Below are 22,002 nucleotides of genomic sequence, written 5' to 3'. Positions count from 1 at the left end.
CTGGGTATTCGGAAACGCATGATTGTGATTGAGGCAATGAATCGGAATCCAGCATTTTCTGCTCCGCGCGCATTTTGGCCAGCACCTAGGTAAGGTGGTGAAATACCTTACCATACCTTTAGTCACCGCCGTGGGTAGCTACGAGCTGTCAGTGAGGCATCTGCCAAACTTTCCCGTTACCAGCAAACAGCTCAGGTGTCCCTCCCACCTTCCACCAGCGGCGAAACATGTCGTGGCTGGAATATGCGCACGGCTGTGTGCACTGGCCGCCAGCTGTCGATGGGCCTGCACCGAAGAGGAATATGGTGATTTATGGCTTCCATTTCTCCTGCCTGCGCTGGGTTGCGTTGTGCTGCGCTGCAACCCGTCCCGGTGTCGGTTGACACGGACCACTCTCTGACATCGGACCCTGGAAAATTGAGATGCCGAGTGCGACCGCTGCTTTTGCTGCCCCTCAACCCCGCAGCCCCTCCAATGGCTGCGATAAAGTCGAAATGACTCCCACTGACCTCTTAAAGCAGCAACTTCATCCCGCCCCGGCGAACCTTCCATGCGTGCATGCAGTTGCTTCACCTCCGAGTATCCCCAAAATTTCTGTGACTCAAGGCCATATTGGAGACGGAAATTGACCATTGCTTGAATCCTCTCCTGCCCCTGACGCCAGACAGACCTCTGCACCCTCGAGAGACTCTCGCCAATTCTCACCATGCCTACCATATCCGTCAACAAGTACGATCTGTACAAGGCCCTAGGCCAAAAGTGAGTTGCGCCGTGCTGGCACCGTCCGCCCCGATCTAGACATCTTGACCCCGCCATCCCTATACTGCCTCTTGCTGATCGTCGCCCGCACAGCTTCACCACCCAAGAGTTCGAAGACCTGTGCTTCGAATTCGGTATCGAGCTCGACGAGGACACCGAGAATGACGACCGACCGATTGTCAATGGCGTGCAGGAGCCGCCCCAGCTGAAGATCGAGATCCCCGCCAACCGATACGACATGCTGTGCTTCGAGGGTATCGCGCTCATGCTCAACATCTTCAGAGAGAAGGTTGCCGCACCCAACTACAAGGTCGTAGAACCCAAGAACCCTGAAGCCTCCGTTATTACCGTCGCCCAGGACACCAGCAAAATCCGACCCCTCGTTGCTGGTGCCATTCTCAGAAACATCAAGTTCACCCAAGAGAGCTACGACTCCTTCATCGGCCTCCAGGATAAGCTGCACATGAACTTGGCGAGACAAAGAACATTGGTGGCCATCGGAACCCACGACCTCGATACGATAGAAGGCCCCTTCACATACGAGGCCCTGCCGGCCAAGGACATCAAGTTCAAGCCCCTGAACCAGACCAAGGAGATGGACGGCGAGGAGCTGATGCAGTTCTACGAGAGTGACAAGCATCTCGGCAGGTACCTGCACATTATCAAGGACTCTCCCGTCTACCCCGTCATCTACGACAAGAACCGGACTGTCTGCTCGCTGCCGCCCATCATCAACGGCGACCACTCTAAGATCACCGTCAACACCAAGAACGTCTTCATCGAGATGACAGCAACGGACGCCACCAAGCTCGATATTGTCTGCGACATGATGGTCACAATGTTCTCGCAGTACTGCTCCGAGCCCTTCACCGTTGAGCCCGTCAAGATCGTTTCCGAGCACAACGGCGCATCAAGAACGACACCAACCCTCGCCCCCCGCACGATCGATGTTGAGATTGACTACCTCAACGCTTGCACTGGCCTTAGCGAAACACCCGAGAAGATGTGCCAGCTCCTGAACAAGATGGCGTACATCGCCAAGCCCTCCGACAAGGACAGCAACCTTCTCAGCGTGTCAATCCCTGTCACCCGTGCCGATGTGCTCCACCAATGCGACGTCATGGAGGACCTGGCTATCTGCTACGGCTACAACAACCTCCCTAGGTCTTCTCCCAACAAGAGCGCTACCATTGGAGCGCCTCTCATGATCAATAAGCTCGCTGATATTGTGCGGACAGAGGCCGCCATGTCTGGCTGGAGCGAAGTAATGCCTCTGATTCTGTGCAGCCACGACGAGAACTTCGGCTGGCTGAACCGCAAGGATGACGGCAAGACTGCTGTCAAGCTTGCCAACCCCAAGACTGCCGAGTACCAGGTTGTGCGGACATCCCTGGTCCCTGGTCTTCTCAAGACCATCCGCGAGAACAAGAAGCACAGCGTCCCCATCAAGATCTTTGAGTCAGCTGACGTCGTCTTCAAGGACGAGTCTCTGGAGCGCAAGGCTCGCAATGAGCGTCACTTCGCTGCTGCCTGGTATGGTAAGACCAGTGGTTTCGAGGTTGTCCACGGTCTTCTGGACCGTGTCCTCTTGATGCTCCGTACAGCTTTCCTCACTCATGACGAGGGACTGAAGGCAGGCAAGAGCGTTGACTTCAAGGTCGTTGAGAACCCCAGCAAGCCTGACGGCTACTGGATCGAGGAGATTGACGAGGCCACTTTCTTCGCTGGCCACGCGGCTGCCATCTACCTGCGTCTGGGTGGCAAGGAGGCGCGCATCGGCGAGTTCGGCATCTTGCACCCTACTGTGTTGGAGAAGTTTGACTTGAGGTAATATTAAACAGCCCCCCTCCCTCTTTCCCTCTCTAATTACGGTAAATGACCATTGGATGCTAACGTTGACGACAGATACCCTGTGAGCACCCTCGAGATCAACCTCGAGGTCTTCTTGTAGTTGATGAAGCATGATGGGATACGGACATGAGGAATGGCTTCGGATAGTTTTCTAAAAACGTAAAAAAAGGCTTTGCTAGACGTAAGGCGGTCGGATATAGACTTTGTTCTTTACACTAGGCGAGCTAGATGAGGCAACGGGCACCCAAGAATAACAAAAAAAGATCAAACAAAAAGAGAAACCCGTCGTGACCTACCTACTGAGTGCCGAGGGTAGGTTTCTTACAAGCCATGATAGTTTGATATGCCGCACGCGCCTGGCGACCGCTGCATGTTATCGCGCACATCGTTATGGGAGCAACGGTTAACTTCAGACTGATTAGAATTATGGAATCGAGAGTACACAGGAGTTCGAAAATCCAAGTGGATCTATACGACGGACCCCCAAGCCTCTCCGCCTCTCCACCTCTCTCCCATCTCTCGTCTCTCGTTTTCTGTCTTGCTCTCGTGTCTCCCTGTGCGTATGTCCATTCACGCAAACTTTTCTCTTGCCCCCCCTGCCCTTCCAAACCGCGTTGCTGCTGTATGAACGAATCCGTTTCATCCCCTGATCCCGTTTTGAACCCTGCCTTTACCAGTCTTGAACGCAATCATACCTCTTGGACGCCGGAAAACAGAGCAAGGGGAAAAAGAAGTGCTGTGTATCCAGCACGACGAACGTCGAGAGAAAAAGGGGCGAATGCGTCAAAAAAAGAAAAAAAAGGAAGAAAAAAGTCGTAATACTTGTACAAAACTCCGGCTCGCTGTCATGAAAAGCCGTAAATCAGTTCGTCCCCTCCAAGGCAAACGTGTTGGAATTGCGTTCGCTGAGAGACCCCATTTCTTTCGTGCCCTTCATAGTTGTGCGGTGAAAATGCAGCAAGTACATGCTAAACTCCTGAAATGTTGAACTAGGAAGTCTTCTGCGGCTAGTGGTTGGGAGTCACAGATCCGCCGTTCTCGGCAGACACGGCCTCCGTGCTCGTGTTCACCAAAATGAAGTTGCCAACATCGGCAACATCCCCTGTCGAGACACTATCGAGAGAATGAACCGAGGACGCGTCGGAACCGGCGTCAATGTCGGTTGACGCATCTCCAGTGACACAGACGCCATCGTCATCATCATCATCGCGGGCGATATTGTCAGCGCAAGTATCTCCATGAGGAGTGTCCTCGGCCAAGCCATCGGTCAAGTTTGACCAGTCGTTGCTCAAGTTGGCGACGTTGGCGACGGCTTTAGTACCCCATTCCCAGATTGTTGAATCGCCCCAGTTGCTCAACGTATACGTTGAGTCAGCCCAATTCTCCTGGTAGAAGAGCTCGGCGTCGAGTTTCATTGTAGCACTAGTCACCTCGACGGTATACGGCGCGTCGTGCATTCGTTCGAACATGACGCCCTATGTCATCTCCCGGAGCTCTTGCTCGCTGCGACTTGTAACCCTCGAAGTGGAAGCAGGACTGGCGTTACGTCCGGCCAGATTGTTCAGCATTCCGCTGACGTTTTTGCCAATGTTCAAGCCAGCGATTCCATCTCTTACTGCACTGAAGGCATTGGAGTTCTCGGCCGACACACTTCGACGGAGAACCGGGGCCTGTCGCTCTTGATAATTGGGCGTCAAAGTAGTGTGCGTGTTCTCTACACCTCCCAGAACCGACTGGCTGGTAGGGAGAGAAGGCGGCTTGGGGCTTGCGGTGGATTGGGGCGGGGTACCAGGCTGGCTATTCGCGTAAGAATCCTCCGTAGTTGGGTGCAGTTCGTTCATGGCTGTAGCTCTGTTGGCTGCAGCGGTCGCTACGGCGTTGAGGTGCGAATTCATCTCCTCGTCGGTCCGATTGAAGAGTTGGTGCCACCAGCGGATGTTGGTCATATCTGGCACTATGATACGGCTGCGGCCCTTAACATACTCATCGAAGGTCGGATCATAGTCCTTGTTGGTGAACTCTGGCTTGCGGGACAAGAAGTAGTCCCAGACCGAAGAAGTGCGCTCAGAGGCACGAGCCTCGTGTCTCTGTTTCTCGGAGTTGTAGAGGAAGGTGCCATATTGACAGGAGTAAAGATGATAGATCAGTCGACGAAGGAATCTCTCATTGAACTCAAACTTGGTCGGGTTCTGGCGGAGAAGCTGATAGACGCAGTCCACAAATTGGTGGAACACAGGGCTGACCATCTTAGGAACAGTAGCCTCGTCTTTTGCGACTTTTCCGGTAGAGCCTTCGGTAATGGCATCGAGTTCAGCCTTGTCCTCCTTGCTGGGATTGAACAGCTGCCTGGCACCAGTGAAGACATTCTGGAAGGCATCTGCGCGGCCGTCATTCTCTCCAGGCTGGATGGTTGAGCCTGCCATCGAGTCGTTCTGGACCTTGAAGTTGTCCTCGTGGTTCAAGTGGCCACATCGAAGCCTAAACATATGGCCAAAGGCAAGCCAGTCCTTCTCGACAAGAACAATGAACCCTTCGATAGTTCGGAAGAAAGGGTCCAGCATGATCTGTGCAAGAGCACTAAGCTGACTGGTTCGGTCCCAGCCATCGGAGCAGTGAATGAGGACGTGCGACTGCTTCAACCATACTTGCTTGGCGACAATATCGGCTCCATTCAAAACAGCTTGCGTGTGTTTCAGCCAGTTGGTGGCAGCCAAGGCGTTCTGGTCAGGAGACAAAGGAGACAGGTCGGCATCCTTGAGACAAAGCATAACACTCTCCAACGACTTCCTCATCACATGGATGTTCTCAATGTTCATGAAGGCTTTCTTGGCACCTGGGTAGCGGTCCATGGGCTCTGAGCCCATTCCTCCAATCTGATTGACCATGGCATTCACAGTAGGTCTGGCGTCGACAATCATGTTGGCTTGTTGGGCACCATAGATGAGGCGTTTGCCGTTTTCATCAAACATCTTGGGTTCATCGTCTGCGACAATCTGCTCAGAGAGCTCTCCATCTGTAGACGACTTTTCAGAGATATCTGACTGGCTCAGGCGAGGAGGCTGGTCTTGATCAATGCTGCTTCGGGGCATGATAGGCGCAAATGAAGCCAAGACCAGCTTCTCGTCCTGCACATTGTTCTTCCTGGTAATGCCTGAAAGAGGTTGCGAGCTGCGGGTAATAGTGCAGTTGTTGTCTGCGTGGATGTAACTCAGGGCGGGAATTCTGTGTCTGGAACGATACTCCTTGGCGTATTTCAAAACGTTGTCTGAGATGCAAGAGGGAACCACCAGAACGGCGGGATAAGTGTCGCAGAAAGTATAGTCCTTGTTGATGTTTGTGATTCTCCATCCTTTGTCTGACGACTTTTCGCTAATGCCCTGGCGCCGGAACTCGGCTTTGGGGTCGTAGATGCTCCAGCCATTGATCTGTCGCTCGGCCTTGGAGGGCTTGTGACTGAAAGCAAAGAGCCTCTCGATGGTGCCTAGTTTGCAAGTTCTGAGCTTCACAAACTCAAAGACGTCTCGAGCAACGTTATTGTCCTCAAAGTTGAAAGTGACAAAGATGAAGTCGCGACAGCGGATGCGGATAGAGCTGTGAATGCCATGAGTAGGAGGCATGAGTCGGAGTATGCACTGCGATAGAATAGGATAGGTGATCCATGATTCTCGAGGTTTCGGGGGAGGTTTATCGGCTTGGTCGGCGGTTTGGTTCTTGGGAGGTGGTGGCGGTGCGCAGAAGACAAGGTGGAAATCGGTCAAGCGCAAGGTACCGACCGAGGTGAGTCCTCCGTTGATGCACTGGACGTTTTCGACTACCTGTATTTTTGCAATCACGACATGGTCAGTTTTTTCCGTTTCATGCCATATCGTGTGAGAAGATTCAGTCTGTGAAAAATGCGCATGGCTTACCTTCCTAGCCTCCATGGTGAAGTGCAATGTGGAAGATGATGCTTTTTTGAGCTACTAGAGCATGGCCGCGCGCAAATGCGGAAGGCCCGGGAGGTAAGTGTTTGCAGGTGGATAAATTCACTGGAAGAAGAGCAGCAGAAAAGCTGCGCAACTTCAGTGAGGGTAGAAAGGTTGAATAGGGAAAAGAAGAGACCAAAGAAAAATCAATGCAACCACACGATGTTGGAGGTCGGAGGGTTGGGCTGGGTAAGGTTTGGAGGCAAGGTCAGGTAACGTGGGGAGGGACGGTTGCGGTTGTCAGGTCGGAGGTCGGCTGTCTGGGGTTGATTTTGCTGCTGCGCAGTCGCAAAGAGCAGGAGCAGCAGGAAGAGAAGGAACGGCTGATCCACACCATCTACCTGGTCCCTTAGCTTAGCGCGGGGCTGAGAACAGAGAGCCGACGTCACGGCTTTCAGTGTCAGTGCTTGAGTGCTCTCTTCCAAATCAGCAAAGTTGGGTGATGTAGCCTTTTTCATAGAAACTAAACTGCGCCTTCGAGAAGTTGAACACTTCTACGATTATTGACTACCCATCAGATGCCATATGGTAATCATTAGATAAAGTTCATCTGGTGAATTCTTTACCAGGAGGCAAGGCAGCTTGGTACTGAATCGCATGTTGATCTGGATCCAGAGCATCAAATGTCACCCACCTGACGCTCTCAGCTCCCCTGTGACCGTCACCGTCGTGGCCAGCACGCTGCAAGCCTGCAACCCAACAGGGGACCTCCAAATTCCCGCGACTGTGGTCCCCACCAAGCCAAAGCTGGCCCCTTGAAACCCCACTACCGGCCGACGGAGCTCTCTCTCCCGATGTCCCGATGATCAGCCAGCCAGCACGTGCAAAGAGCACTCGAATGGGGTACGTATCGATTTTGCTGACCAGGGCGGGCAGACAAGGAGGAAAATGCACTTTACGCCTGGCAGGTCGCCACAGCTGGCAAGTGGGGTCCTCTACCAGCGACCTGGCGCGTCTCGATAAGAATAGAGCACAGACCACAAAAGGCCAAAGGTTTCCCCTTATCGCCCGCCTCTCTAGGGCACACAGAATTTGCTCAATTTTTACAGCGCAAAATCGATCCGGGGCACTGACGATTGGGCAAGTGTGGACTACTCGAACAACCTCACTTCTCAACCTTCCGCCCCTCCGCCGAACGAAACCGTCGACACTCCAACAATTCGTCCAACTATCCCCCCCTTTCGACAAACTCGGGCAAACGAAAGTCAAGATGGCTGTTCCAGGCACTCAGATGTAAGAATTGTCCTTCCTCTGTTTCCAATGGTGGCTTTGCCTTCGCAACATTTCCTCGAGATCCCTCCTCCCCGCCCATCGACCAAATTTCGCCAATCTCGAATTTCCCCCGGTGGATGAAATGCTCTCGGGGATGGAAATGTTGCGAAGGAAAACAAAATGAACATTTGGAGGAACAGTCTTTGCTGACGATTCGTCTTTTCCCCCCAATATAGCTCCAAGCGCAGAAAGTTCGTCGCCGATGGCGTCTTCTACGCTGAGCTCAACGAGTTCTTCCAGCGCGAGCTGGCCGAGGAGGGCTACTCCGGCGTCGAGGTCCGCGTCACCCCCACGGTAACCGACATCATCATCCGCGCCACCCACACCCAGGAGGTTCTCGGCGAGCAGGGCCGCCGCATCCGCGAGCTCACCTCGCTCATCCAGAAGCGCTTCAAGTTCCCCGAGAACTCCGTCTCCCTCTACGCCGCCAAGGTCCAGAACCGCGGTCTCTCCGCCGTCGCCCAGTGCGAGTCCCTCCGCTACAAGCTCCTTAACGGTCTCGCCGTCCGCCGCGCCTGCTACGGTGTCCTCCGCTTCATCATGGAGTCCGGCGCCAAGGGTTGCGAGGTCGTTGTCTCCGGCAAGCTCCGCGCCGCCCGCGCCAAGTCCATGAAGTTCACCGACGGCTTCATGATCCACTCTGGTCAGCCCGCCAAGGACTTCATCGACCACGCCACCCGCCACGTCCTCCTCCGCCAGGGTGTTCTCGGCATCAAGGTCAAGATCATGCGCGGCTCCGACCCCGAGGGCAAGGCCGGCCCCCAGAAGACCCTCCCCGACGCCGTCTCCATCCTTGAGCCCAAGGAGGAGCAGTCCGTCGTCCAGCCCATGTCCCAGGACTACGGCGCTAAGGCCGCCCAGGCCCAGGCCGCCGCTGAGGCGCAACAAGCGGAGCAGCAGCCCGAGGCTGGCGAGGAGGCTGAGGCTCAGTCGTAGGAGACTGGCGAGCTGCAGGTTTCTTTCGAGCAGGCTGACTCTTCCAGCCCCGCCGGTTGGTAAACACACAAAAGGGGACTGGAGAACTGTTCAGCGTGAAGCGGGGATTTTTCGAGTCTGCTTCTCTTTGTCGCACGCTTCTGTCTTCTAGTTCACTCTAGTTTTCTTCCAATACCAGACTAGGGGAATACAAAAAACGGGGTATTTCGCGCGAAAAGACCAGCAAAAATGGGAGGACGGGGGTGGAATAACTACTCAGGCGTCTTGATCAACATTTGCATTACTCTGCGAAAGGGAATTCGGATAGTTGCGACTGGCTTGTAATGGTAGAACAAACCATGAAATGAGCAACGAAATCATTCAAAAGTAAATTGCATGCCCAAGACGTGACGCTAGCTATAATCCACCGGCTATGATCAGAGGTCCTGCCGTCGAAGTCATGAGCCACCTCACTCTTGCGCCCCCGTTGATTAGCACAGCAGTCCAATCCGTTTCTACTCGCCCATCCTGTCACTTTGTCGCTAGATGATGGTAGTTTGTAGTCGATCCATGATGCTCAATTCGCGAGGCTCTAGGCCTCAGCCTACGTCTATGGTTTTTGAAATGCTTTGGAGAGTGAACAGAAGATGCCAGTCTCCAGGCGAACCAGGGTATGCTTCTCACTCTCTCTCTCGCTCTCATACACCTCTCCCCCATTCGCCTTGCCCTTAATCGTACAACAAGAGGTGCTTTCCGCACACCCAGTATCCATTGGAAACCCCGATAAACGCCCCTCAAGTAGTGATCCCTCCCGTTGCCCAGTGAATACTCCTCGTGCCGTGGCAGAAGTGAAATAGTATGGGGAAAAGCTCGATTCTGGGTTTTCCCTTTGGTGCTTTTTCCCCTCTCTCACTCGGGACGCGCGCCTTGTTCCGTGGGTCTTTGCCTCTTTCATGAATCCGATCATGTCGTGGAAAACTTCTCAGTCATTTGACTTTCGCGAAAATGTACAATGCTGCCCCCATTCGGGCCCCTGGTAAGAAATGCTTCGAAGAAAAAAGACAATCACCGCCTCGGTGTTGGCCGATAGCTAGAAAACAGACGGTTCATCCTCCAGGTCCCTCATCTATCGGACCTCTGGTTCTGAAGCTCGATTGTCTCATTGTATGTTTTCGAGTGGCCGTTGGCGGACCCGTTGGCTCTGTGGCGGTCATTATCGTCGTCGCTCTCATCGGCCAGATCGGTCAGACCGAATTCGGCACCAGCCTCCTCATCGTAGGCCCTCATCAACCCTGTTGTATCGCCGTGACGGCTGCCAATGCTCATCCGGTGGGGGTCTCCACTCCGGCGTGCCTGCATACTCAAACGAGTCTGAATTGTAGAGATCATGTCCGTGCCGGTGGCATCGTCGCCGCCGCGGCCTGCAACATACTTGTGTCCGTTCGGGTCAGATCTCGACAGGTTCAACAAGTAGACGCCGGTGAAAGTGACCAGGAAACCGCAGAGAAGGGATATCGTGTTGACCGTGTCGGTTGTATTGAAACCGCCGAAAAGGATGAAGGAGGCGCATAGGGTCATCGTCGTGAAGGTAACGTAGTAGAGGGGGTTGACACTACATGGTCCTCGATTAGCGCTATTTGGCAATCACAGGCTCGGCGTTCTTTGACTTACATGTTGGTGGGGAACTGAGCAAGAGCCTTGTTGAAGTAGTTCATCTGCGTCAGAATGCAAACGGTGGTGAGGATCATGAAAACGTAAGTCGAAGGGTGGCTGAACTGATTGTTTCCGGCGAATGTGAGCTTGAGGGCGATTCCAAAGGCCTTGACAGACATGACCGAGACTGATCCAACAGTTGAGCAAATGGAGAGATAGATGATCGGATTCTTCTTTCCGTGGAGCGGCGCAACTCTGTAAATCATGACCACTGCGAAGACGGTAACAGTGAAGGCATATAACAAAAAGCCTGACAAAGGGATTAGTCCTCAGGCGCATTATTATGCAGAATTATTGACATACCCGGCTGAATGGCGTAGTGCAGGATCTGGTCAACAGTCTGGATATCTTCATCTGGGGGCGCATGCAGCACAATGATGACGGCGCCGATTAGACAGATTGCACTGCCCAAGCGACCCAGAACTCCAAGCTCCTCCTTCAGGAAGTATGAACCCAGAACGGCACCGATCAGGACAGAGAGAGCTCCAAGAGGTGTAACGAGAATGGCTGGCGCGAATGCATAGGCAGCAAAATTGCAGATTTCTCCAACGACCACTACCCATGTGTTAGCCGCTTCGTCGCCTTTCGTCGAGGTCCTAATGCAGACTCACAAGTTGAGATACCAGCCCACCAAACCGGGCTCTTCAAATATACGAATCCGTCACCCTCAAAGCCATGACGTTCTTCTGCTTGCATAAGACCCTATAGCCATAGGTTAGCTCCCATACAGTGTAGGACTAATTGTAAGTAGTGCCAAGGGCAACTCGAGCGATCAGGAACCGCGTGTACCTTTTTCGTAACCACGAAACTAATACCTGTGAAACGAGCATTGTCAGCGATGTAGCCTACGAGAAACTGTGGGAAAGGAATGCATACCAATGGCTAAACTGGATGCCATGGCGAGGCCTAGGCCAATGTATCTGCGCGGGTGGTCTGTCAGCGATTTCGAGTTCCGAGGCCAGGTGGACGTATGGGCAGGGTCTGGAGGGCGACCAAAAGGCCGACCGAGTCGCAAACGTACTTCTCGTCCAACATCATCTTGCCAAAAAATGAGCGCGTCGACTGCGACGGACAGCGAAAAGAGCGTCGGTGGTGATTAGAGGTGTGCGCCGAGGCAAGTGCGGTCGCTGTAGAGAGTGTCGTGTCCCGTGAAGGGGAGCTTGCGAGGCTCGCGCCGGGCGAGGTAGAGAGAGATTTGGAGTGGTAGGTCGAACCTCGTCAGCAGCGACACATGGAAATCTGGAACCCGGGTGACTCTAGGTAGTCGGGGAGTTGTAATTGAGAAGAGATAGAGAGAGGAGATGGGCGTTCGTGATGGATCGTGGCCGTTCGTCGTCGAGTTCGAGTGGAGGGGATTCGAAATTGAGTCGAGGGAGTCGTCGTGGTCTTGGTGTCACTGAGAGGTGTGTCGGGGTCGGGGATGGTTGGTTGGCGCAAATGGAAAGCCGAAAGGGGAGGGAGAGTGTTTCGTGGGATTTTGCAGATAAAACTGTGAGAGTGGTACGTAGCGTGACAGGTACCTCTCGAGGGTTCTCGAGGTGCGGCAATACCGCAAGGCGAGGCGATGCAGAGGCAAACAAGGTATTGGCGGTAACGGGATGGCAAGGTACCTTTGCTGCATCGGTCGATAAGTGAGGTACGTCAGGTATCCGTCCAGTGCTCCGTATCTTGGTGTCAAGAGTATGTGTAGACAGGTACCTTTTCTTAGGTAAGGCAAGCAAGTGGTGGGATCTTGGGAATACTGAGGTGCAGGAAAAAGGTGGTCTTGTCTGACTTCCCGGTGGGTAGGTGCGTGTCGAGGAATGCCAGCCAGCCAGATAGGGACAGGTTTGAGTTTCAGAGGCCCCTGGGAAGGGTTGAAGAGGTGCCCTGCAGCGAAATGTGAAGCAGGACAGGTCACCTAGGTATCTGATCCATACAGACAGAGGTGTTTGGTATTGCTATGCCTCCAATCACTTTTGTCCATTACCTTAGGTGACCCAGGTATCTCCTGTTGGGCAAACCTGGGTTGGCAGATTAGAGCATACGCGTTCTTGACGATAGCGCACTTTCTCTTCTTCTTTTTTCCTTGTGCTATTCAGCTGGGGTCGTCGTGGTGCTCGAATATTAGCTACCTACCTAGGCGAATAGTTACCTAGCGCTACCAATGAGAGGTACCTGTGGAAATACAGCCCCAAAAAGGTGACTTTGTCCCTAAAAATACCAGACGGGCCTGCGCGAAAGAACGGGAACGAACTTGGCCGCGGACGCCAGACTTGTTGAGCGCGGGTGGGGTTTAGCAAGGTACCTTAGCTACGGCTACCTGACTGAACAGGTACTTACCACACTACCTACATGTGGGCTGCTCGTCGACCGGACGGGGGAGAGGGTCGAGGGGCTGAGGCCGACCGGACGGGGGGCTACTGCCGCTACTTCGTAGAGGAAAGGGCCAGGCCAAGCTGTCCATTTTGGACCTTGCAGTGGGCACGCCTTAGAGGCACGGGGGAGCGCCGAATTTTTCTGTCATGACCAAACGCTCAGCCTGGTGGGTTTGGCCCGACTTGGTTTGGTCCAGTCCTCATTAGCAGACCACGGTGTTGTACAAACATGCCTTGGACTGATACAACATGCAATGATTCAGGGCAGTGGCCAATACTTGAATCTTATACACCTTGGGCACACCAGCAGTGCGACCAGAAGCCTTGGACGGATGTCGGACGGAATTCAGTGAGGATGGAACAGGCTTCGCATGCGATTTTGGACGGAAGGCGATTTCCTGACAGGGGCGCCAAGACTTCGTTGCTTCTTCGTCCGTACCATTTTCTTCTTGTGTGTTCAAACTCTCTTGTTCTTCTCCTTCATCTACCCATGTCTATCCAAGCATCCAACATATCTCACCGTCTTCTCACTATGCTAACTATCAAAGCATCTCACGATGCCTTCACCCTGCCTAGCATACTAATTCTTATCCTCCATCACTGAGGTCATCGCAGAGCCATCAAGCAGGGGCTCACAAGTCACAACTGGAAACTACGTAGTACTACCTGTGCCAACGCAACTCGACTCAACTCCGACAGGGGTGTTAAGGGCGCCAAAGGAGGACACCACCTCTATCCGCAGGGGGCCGTGGTTGGCAGCAAACTCCCACGACTCCCCCCAAAGTCTCCCCAAGTCTCCAGACCTTCTCCTCCCGGAGTGTCAGTCTTGAGGGGCGGTTCCTTGGTTAGTCTCGTCCTCGATCCACGCTGAGCCCATGAACCCCTGAACGAAACGGACTGCAGTCAGCAGAGTACAGCCTACAGGAGACTCTCGCTCAACCTTGAATGAACACCCGCTGGCATGATGTCTTTAGTGTTATGTACGTATACACAGCAAAGAAATATCACCCTTCTTCCCTGTGAACAGCAGGGCCTATACGAAAAATGATAGGAGGCTTGGTCCTCTCGGCCATCAGTCGACACTATCCGTACAGAACAAGTCAGTGCTTTCTCCTCCACCCCTGCAAATCTCCATACGAAGATCCGATCCACGAGAGAAATCGGCATTTCTATTTTTCTCTCACAACCCATGTGGGGTCCCATTGAAACAGGTTCATTACGAATGACACTGTGACTGGTGACTGCTGCCTCCCCTGGACTGGACACCACCATCCGCCGTCTCCCAGTTCCCCCTCCGAACCCACAATGGCACCCACGGGTCTCGACACGACCACCAAAACTGGCTCTCGTTAATTAAACCAACAGCCACAGCCACCATCTCACACTTTGGCCATCCTTACCGCGCATCCTTAATGCGGAAGCCGTCGTCGTCACTCGTCACTGCCCATCTTGCCAGTCTGCCACCCAGCGGACGGGAATATCTCGAGTCCGCTTTGCCGATAGGGCCCGAAGCCGGCGACGATCTGCCGTTTCTCTGTCTCTATCTCTGTCTTTTCTTATCCACCTGAAAGACAGTGAGATAGAGAGACTCAGGTACCACTGATCAGTCAGCCATCAAGCAGATGACTGGAGACTCTGCCCGTCTGCCCCCTTCCTCTTCCATACATCCCAAGCCCTTCCAAGCCCTTTCGTCGTGTCAAACCCTTGATTTCCCTTACCATATCTTAGGTAAGAGTGCCCACGACAAGAGGAATGAAAGGCGCGATTCCCATGCCGTAACTCGTGACCAACGCCTTTTGCCTTTCACATGGGACCGTCGGTCCTAGGTGCCTAGGTAATGCGGATTGGGCTCAATACAAGTGATAAACGGTAGCCATGATACGGTACCATTCACTTAACTCGAGATGCGAGACCATTCGCTCCCCCTGTCAATATCTCAAGCTGGCCCTCACATCGTCCCCCGGATCCCCCATCCGAGCCGTTAGAAACAATCAAGCAAGAGAAATGCGTCTGTCACTGACAGCTCGTTTCCTCCGCTGCCGCAACCCATACATTTCAATTAACGGCCCTGGAAGGAGGGAAGACCAGGTGGAGTAGAGAGGGGGGGCTCAAGCAAAGTGGCAACCACGGTAGAGGTAGCGCATTGAGCGCGAACGGTCGTCGAAACGAAGCCCACCACCCAAAAAGTTCGGTTACGGAGGCGACCTACCCGTAAGTCTACCACTATCTGTCCTCTTAGGAATTGAAGAAGCGAGACAGGAAGAAGAAAACGAACGAGCGTATGTCGCAAAAAAATCGGACAGAACGATAGCAGGGATTCCCACGTCTTGTCACCGTTCCAGGGGGTATGCCGTCCAAGTTTCCAACGGCAGCAAACTACTCAAGGGGAACTCTATCACTCTCCGTACCTGATCAACACGTCTGCAACGTTTTTAAGATATGTAGTTTGAGTACGGGTACCCAGCTATTAGCGTCTGTGACGGTGCGACTATGTGTGTGCCCATACTACCACACACAGAGTTCCAACAAGGCCAGAAAAACTCCATCACTGGCAGACCTTAATCTTACCAGCTAAATCACCCAAAACCGTGATATACTTTCCCTCCCCAGTGACTGCTAGCTCTTAATCACCTGCGGAAAACGCTGGAGCTCTGCCTTTGCAAGGGGTGTGGGGGGCTGACTGCTTATATCCCCGTGCCAATCTTCATGCTGTCATGGCTCCTGGACGTCTACTAGGGAGCCCTAGAAAAGCTTCGAGAAACCATGGAGGCGCACTATAAGACGAACAAGAAGCGTTCGCGCAAAAGAGCCAGTTCAGTATTGACATGGCTTAACGGCCAGACTGTGACTGTGATGACATTTAAGGAAAATGAAGCTCAGGTGCGAGTGTAGCCGCTTGTTAAGACAATGACACGCAAAGCCCCTCATCAAGGCAAGTAACATATGCGTATTCTTCGTCAAATAACTCAGGTATAACTATTCCGGTTGCTCTGTTCGAGAAAATCAACGCCTCAGCTCGATGCTCTGAAATATTCTTCTTCGAGCCAGAGCCCCAAAGTGACTGATCATCAAGTAGATATCCCAACGGATGCAGATGTTGATCTCGTCCAACTCTTTCTCGAAAAAAGACAGACGTACACTTCACCTTGCTGAGCGGGCCGTTCTTGGTGGCCACATCCATGACCACCCCTCAAATCCTTGAGACGTCTTATTGTACAAGAAAGATCGACCATAACCACGAAGATGATCGCATTGCTTTTGAGACCCATTCTACGCCAGAATCCACCAATATCGCAAGAGAACAGAGGGGGTATCGAAAGCTCCGGGGAAGGACGGCATTAAGGGTATGTCGTTCATGGAATTGCCAGGTCACCGCCTGGGGATGGTTGGAAATTGGAAAAGCTGTATGTCAGTGGGAATAACAATTTTGGAAACCTACCTCGAGGGCTATATGGTCGCTCCGATTGCGATGCCCTACTTGCCGGGTGTATCATCCATGTTTTTTTAAATGTTGGTGATCATGGAACCAGGCTGTTTTGTGGCCTAGTCGCCGGACTGGTCTACGGCGGGAAGGGGAAGCCCCGTGGACCTAGATCCGGTCGCGTTGAATGACACACCAAAGGGGGGTTAGTTGGGATGTTACCCAAAGCTCATGGGCGACGACGCTTGACGTCTAGCACTAAGTTAGCTCATCATATTCAGAGTCTTTTGAGCCTCTTGAGCGTACCTTGTTGAGCTTCAGCATCCAGCAGGTCGTCCACATCCGACCTCTGGCGTTTGCCAGAAGCTGAAGGGGACTCTACGGCAATCTCGTCATCCCCTTGCCCGGAGAATTCTCTCCAGTCAATCTCCGCTAGCCCATCATCTTCGTCGACAACCTCGGCTTCAACAACCTCGGCTTCAGGTAGGTCGGCGTTGAGATCAAGCTCGTTCTCGTAGGTGACCTCTTCGTCGCCGTTCAAGGTAGACGTGGCACTGGTATCGGGGGTTACCTTTTCTGCGAAGCTCTCATTGGCGTTTTCGACGATCTCATCTGCGATGATTGCTGCTTCTTCGTCGTCAAACGTGTTCTGTGCGTCAATAGCAGTGCCGAGAACAGCTGCGTCTTGCATTTCCGAGGCGAGTGGGTTAGATTCATCAATCTCTGGAGCTTGGGTTCTAGCGTCAGCGTCTGCAGTCGAAGAAAATGTAATGCTGGAATCTGAACAAGAATGCAAATGGCGGGACGTTCTTCGCGAGAGGAGTCTCTTGGGAAGCGCCAAATGCGAATTGCTAGAGAGAGAGCGCCCTCGCTGTCGAGCAGACTCCTTGGCCACTCGCACCAAGGTCTCGAATCGAAAGTCGTCTTCCTCCGCCATTTGGTCTGCGACAAAGGTCGAAGTACAAGTGGCGCAGAGACAGAAATTAGGGAAGAAGCATTGAGTGACTTGAGAAAGGTCGTCTTTACCTGCCTCCCCATTCTCTTGGGGCTGCTGATCCTCCGTTGCATCTTCCACGTCACCGCTGTCTTCAACAACGCTCAGGTCTGCAACTGCGGTGGTTTCGTCCATCAGAGAAGCTTCGGTATCAAGCATGGTAGCCTCAGCATCCGGCATCGAGATAGCGCTCTCGTCTTGCTGCAAGTGGTTCTCCTCAAGTGCGTTTTGCGACTGGATATCGTCTTCTCCGGTAATGCCATCACCGACATCGTCATCTTCGTTGATTTCCTCATTTTCGCCTTCAGCCTCGTCTAAATTGTGCTCACCATGTCCGCTCACGGCGGGAGACTGCGGCCAAGAGGCAGCATCGGCGTTATCTTCTTCCCCTATCAGGTCAGGCTCATCATCCATGATCTCGAGTACCTCGCTCTGTGCGCGAGATGCGAAATAGTAGCTAATTTCATCGAGTCCTTTGCCATTGTAGGCATCGTCAACGAGCGAAAGCCAGCGCTTCTTGCAGTTCGGCCGCGTTGTCAAGTAGGCGTAGAGGGGCTTGGATGCATCGGCATTCTGGTTTTTGACCAGTGAGTCAAATACGGAAATTATCTGGCCCAACGTGATGTCCGAGAAGACTTCTGCTTGGCTGGACTTTGGATATGTTAGCAGAGCTTGTGTTTCAGGCGGATGAGAACGTACTTCAGTGAACTCAAGGCCAAGCTCGTCGATTTGGAACACAAGTTCGTCAAAAGGGCCCAACTCATTGGCAAGCTCTCGACGGAAGCCTGCCAATACACCCTCCATTTTGCAGTGCAATAGAGTCAGATCATTGAAGAAACACTCCTTGCCTTGGCTGTCTGGGGACCCATAGAAGAAAGGATAGTCGATGCCCTTGTACGAGACAGTGATAACGGGGATTTCCATCTCTCCGTGAGTCGGCGTCTCAGCCGATACAGACGATCGCACGTCGGCAAGAACTTCGTCATCGAATTCTACGTGCTCGGGAACAGACAAGTCTTCAGCAACTGCGTCATAGTCTTCGGCGTTGACGACATCATCATGATTCTCCTCATCATTGGCCTGGTCAGCGTCGGCAACGCCCATGATGCTCTCAAGCTCATCCTCGGGCTGCGATTCCGTATCTACGCCCATGGGATGATCTTCAGCATCCTGTTTCGTCGGGAAATCGCCATCGGTCTTTTGGTATTCTGGAGTATGCTCTGAACGTGTATCACTGGTACCCACTATAGCATCGACTGTTGCTATGTTGCCGCCATCGTTGAAGTCTATCTCGTGCAGGTCATTGACTTCCGTATTGTCGGCTTCGGCAACTTGTTGTTCATCTAGGCCAGCATCAACATCGGCCACGTCAAATACGTCAAGATTTGCGTCCAAGTTGTTTGCATCGTTTGAAGAGTCCACAAGCTCTTGATCGACTTCGTGGGCTTCCGTTTCTTGGTCCCCAGCACTGTTCGCAGGGCTCAAGCCGCCTCGTGGGAGGCCGTCCTTCTCTTCCACTAGTTGCCATTCATCTTTCTCGAGAGTGATGTGGCTCTCATCCTGGCTGTTTTCGTCTTGACCGTCCTCGACCTCGTTGTCTTCGTGCTCATTTTCCTCGTTCTGAGCTGCGTCTTCCTTGTTTGCCGGGCCGTCTTCCCAACTAATCTCATTCTCGGCGGCCAACCCATCTTCAGGCTTGGCAACATCGGCGTAGGCAAGAGATTCATCTTCGTTCATGTAAGAGTCTTCAGCTTCTATCGCGCTAATAGAATCAACGCCATCCACTTGAAGCTCATTGGTGGGGTCTGGGTCGCCTGGCTGTAGTGAGGCATCGGCAGCGACAGAAATAGCATCGATCTCCGCGTCGACCTGTTGGCCGACGGTTTGGTTGTCCGGCTCTAATGCGCTCGTTCCAGTGTACTCCACTTCATCGGTGACAGGATGGGCGTTGGCAGGAAATGAGGTGATGTTAGAGCCTTCTACGACGACAGCAGGAGCTGCCGAATCGTCCTCCGAGTAGTCGATATACTCCTCGTGGAGTTGGCCCTCGAGGCCCAGGGCTGGGGCTGCTTCAGTAGTCATCCCTGCTACAACTGGAAAGTTGTAGAGCGATGTTCGGGTTCGCGGTAGGTATTTCGTTGCCTCTGTCGGGACGCTTGTCTCTTTGTCTGGCAGGTTCGGGCTGTAAGGATTCGGATGTCCGCTCGATGGCGCTGACAAAAGCTCAATAGTCAGGTATCGGTTAAATGTCACGTCGGTAGTGATTCGTATGCCTAGAGATCTGAGTCTCCGGTACGCTATCGTTTCAAGGTGTCTTCGTAGGTATGGACTGAGGGAGGAAAGGGAGCTTTGGTAACAAAGAGTATGGATATGGCGAGTTGAGGCCAAGCAGTGCGGATGAGGTGGAGTTGACCAAAGCGCGTGGGAATTTAAAAAAAGGTCCCAGGTGCAGCCCCTCTACGTGCCGTAAGCGCAGGTTGACGCGCCTTCTGGAGGCAGCTGCCGCTTTACCACTTTTGGACTAGCCCCATCTGCTGTACGTAAGGTAGCATGGTCAGTGCACTGGCCAGATTCACAATTCCGACCTCAATATTCAAGCTCCCAGTGTGGTCCCTCCTTTGGCGTGGATCTTGAAGTCGAGTTGCGACAGTCCACCTACATCTCCAATTCGTCCTATACCTCTCATCATACTCCGTCAAAATGGTAAGAGGAATCTTTCGGCTGCTGCACTTTCCGTATCGACATGCTTACACCTTCAGGTCGTCCTCGCAGCTTCGATTTGCACCCGCGGCGGGAAAGCTGTCCTCTCCCGCCAATTCAGGGAGATGCCACGATCCCGCATTGAAGCCCTCCTCGCGTCCTTCCCGAAGCTCGCCGACAGCGGTACCCAACACACGACCGTTGAACAAGACAATGTGCGCTTTGTCTATCAGCCCCTGGACGAGCTTTACATGGTACTCATTACCAACCGCCAATCCAACATTCTCCAAGACATCGATTCCTTGCACCTGTTCGCTCAGGTTGTGACCAGCACATGCAAGAGCCTCGACGAGAGAGAGATTCTGAAGAATGCATACGAACTTCTCAGCGCCTTCGATGAGCTGGTAACGCTGGGATACCGCGAGAACTTGACCATCAGCCAGATCAAGACCTTCCTCGAGATGGAGAGTCACGAGGAGCGGATCCAGGAGATCATCGCACGAGTCCGTCTAGCCGATCCCCAGCATGTTGAGATACATGATACTGATCGTGAGAATAGAACAAGGAGCTGGAGGCGACAGAGGAGCGCAAGCGGAAGGCCAAGCAGCTGGAGATGCAGCGGAAAGAGTCGGCTCGAGCTGGCCGTGTCGGTGGTGGAATGCCCAGAACACCCAACTACCCGACTTACACCCCACCTACGCGCCCGACCCCGACGGATACGTACGACTCCTACGAAGCTGAGAAGAACAAGACCTTCAACAAGTAAGCGACCCTTGGATATGCGTGGCGGAGGCTGCTGGCTAACATCTACAGGCTGAGTGCCCCGAAGGGCAAGGGTATGCAACTCGGCAAGAAGTCGAAGACCACCGACATGTTCGAGCGCGTTCGAGGCGAAATGGGAGCCGAAGTCGATGATACCCCGCTTGTTACGCCAACCCCGGCTCACGTTCCCGAGCCTGCAGCAGAGTCTCGTGTTTCCTCTACTCTTGACCGGGACGCCATTCACATCGTGGTCAACGAAGCTATTAGTGCTAAGCTGTCGAGAGAGGGCGCCCTAAACTCCCTTGCGATAAGCGGTGACCTGAACCTTCGTATCTCGGACCCAAGCTTGACAAAGGTCAAGCTGAACCTGACTGCCAATGCCTCCCACGGTGCTCAGTTCCGCACGCACCCCAACGTCGACAAGAACCTCTTCAACAGCTCCAAGACCATCCAGATGAGCAACACCGCGCGTGGCTTCCCTATCAACCAGTCCGTTGGTGTCCTGCGTTGGAGAGCAACGGCCAAGGCAGACGATACTAGCGCTTGCCCCATTACATTCACTGTTTGGATCAACAAGGATGCAGACAAGTACAACATGACCGTCGAGTACGAGCTGACGGGCGGGGACACGTTGAAGGACGTTAGCGTGATCATCCCTTACCAGGCCAGTGAACCTGTGGTATCGAGCTTTGATGCCTCGTATGAGGTTTCTGGCGACTCGCTGGAGTGGAACATTGGCACGGTTTCGGACGAGAACCCTAGCGGTTCTTTCGAGTTCGAGGCCGAGACCAATGACGAGAACGACTTCTTCCCAATGACAGTCAGGTTCTCAAAGACCTCGCCCTTCATCGATGTTGATGTAAGTCACGACTCTGGCAGTTTGATGTCCCAGAAAGCTAATGCACATACTAGGTCACCACTGTCTCTTTGATTGAAGAGGACGAGGAGGTTACCTTCTCGAAGGAGATCAAGTCTCACGCAGACAACTTCTTAATCGAATAGAATGCAGATACTTTTAGATTGAGATTGGAGCGGGATAGTCAGGGGTAGCAAAAGCTCGGCGCCAACTGATGAGTTTTCCAAACAGCGGGTTGACTTGCGGTGCTGGGAAACGGCCATGATATTTGGCTGCATGAAATGAAACGTATCTTAGAGAGTCTAGGGGATGCGAAAGCCTCGAGTAAAAGAAGTTATTTACCTTGTCGACCAACATCGTCTTTGCCCTGGAATTGACTGCTGCGCTGAAAAGAAAGTGTTCCATTTCGATCAAGGTGCTGATCCACCACGTCTTGC

General features: G+C 53.1%; 7 protein-coding genes across 7 annotated transcripts; 4 read left to right on the top strand and 3 right to left on the bottom strand.

Moving 5' to 3' along the window:
• Positions 1–706: 706 nt before the first annotated feature.
• On the top strand, positions 707–2,710 carry CCOS01_02768 (phenylalanyl-tRNA synthetase; the record flags this gene model as incomplete). The annotated part of the gene is made up of 3 exons (XM_060450956.1): positions 707–759; positions 853–2,586; positions 2,665–2,710. The coding sequence occupies 3 exons, from the start codon at positions 707–709 to the stop codon at positions 2,708–2,710; spliced, it is 1,833 nt and encodes a 610-aa protein (XP_060319606.1).
• A 290-nt stretch (positions 2,711–3,000) lies between these two features.
• CCOS01_02767 (uncharacterized protein) lies at positions 3,001–3,429 on the top strand (the record flags this gene model as incomplete). Its single annotated transcript, XM_060450955.1, has 1 exon — positions 3,001–3,429. The coding sequence occupies one exon, from the start codon at positions 3,001–3,003 to the stop codon at positions 3,427–3,429; it is 429 nt and encodes a 142-aa protein (XP_060319605.1).
• A 188-nt stretch (positions 3,430–3,617) lies between these two features.
• Positions 3,618–6,533, bottom strand: CCOS01_02766 (uncharacterized protein; the record flags this gene model as incomplete). The annotated part of the gene is made up of 3 exons (XM_060450954.1): positions 3,618–4,085; positions 4,227–6,425; positions 6,519–6,533. The coding sequence occupies 3 exons, from the start codon at positions 6,531–6,533 to the stop codon at positions 3,618–3,620; spliced, it is 2,682 nt and encodes an 893-aa protein (XP_060319604.1).
• A 1,252-nt stretch (positions 6,534–7,785) lies between these two features.
• CCOS01_02765 (40S ribosomal protein S3) lies at positions 7,786–8,783 on the top strand (the record flags this gene model as incomplete). The annotated part of the gene is made up of 2 exons (XM_060450953.1): positions 7,786–7,808; positions 8,024–8,783. The coding sequence occupies 2 exons, from the start codon at positions 7,786–7,788 to the stop codon at positions 8,781–8,783; spliced, it is 783 nt and encodes a 260-aa protein (XP_060319603.1).
• A 1,101-nt stretch (positions 8,784–9,884) lies between these two features.
• CCOS01_02764 (uncharacterized protein) lies at positions 9,885–11,513 on the bottom strand (the record flags this gene model as incomplete). Its single annotated transcript, XM_060450952.1, has 7 exons — positions 9,885–10,374; positions 10,434–10,725; positions 10,779–11,030; positions 11,087–11,177; positions 11,265–11,290; positions 11,352–11,395; positions 11,497–11,513. 7 exons carry the CDS (start codon positions 11,511–11,513, stop codon positions 9,885–9,887), a joined length of 1,212 nt encoding a protein of 403 aa, XP_060319602.1.
• Positions 11,514–16,530: 5,017 nt separating this feature from the next.
• Positions 16,531–19,329, bottom strand: CCOS01_02763 (uncharacterized protein; the record flags this gene model as incomplete). Its single annotated transcript, XM_060450951.1, has 1 exon — positions 16,531–19,329. One exon carries the CDS (start codon positions 19,327–19,329, stop codon positions 16,531–16,533), a length of 2,799 nt encoding a protein of 932 aa, XP_060319601.1.
• A 618-nt stretch (positions 19,330–19,947) lies between these two features.
• Positions 19,948–21,711, top strand: CCOS01_02762 (adaptor complexes medium subunit family protein; the record flags this gene model as incomplete). Its single annotated transcript, XM_060450950.1, has 5 exons — positions 19,948–19,950; positions 20,007–20,450; positions 20,507–20,709; positions 20,761–21,568; positions 21,622–21,711. 5 exons carry the CDS (start codon positions 19,948–19,950, stop codon positions 21,709–21,711), a joined length of 1,548 nt encoding a protein of 515 aa, XP_060319600.1.
• Between the last annotated feature and the right edge of the window lie 291 nt (positions 21,712–22,002).

This window comes from Colletotrichum costaricense (genome assembly GCF_030867565.1).
Source record: "Colletotrichum costaricense strain IMI 309622 chromosome Unknown Scaffold_2.1, whole genome shotgun sequence".
Taxonomy (NCBI): domain Eukaryota; kingdom Fungi; phylum Ascomycota; class Sordariomycetes; order Glomerellales; family Glomerellaceae; genus Colletotrichum; species Colletotrichum costaricense.
This window is presented reverse-complemented; position numbering and strand designations above follow the sequence as displayed.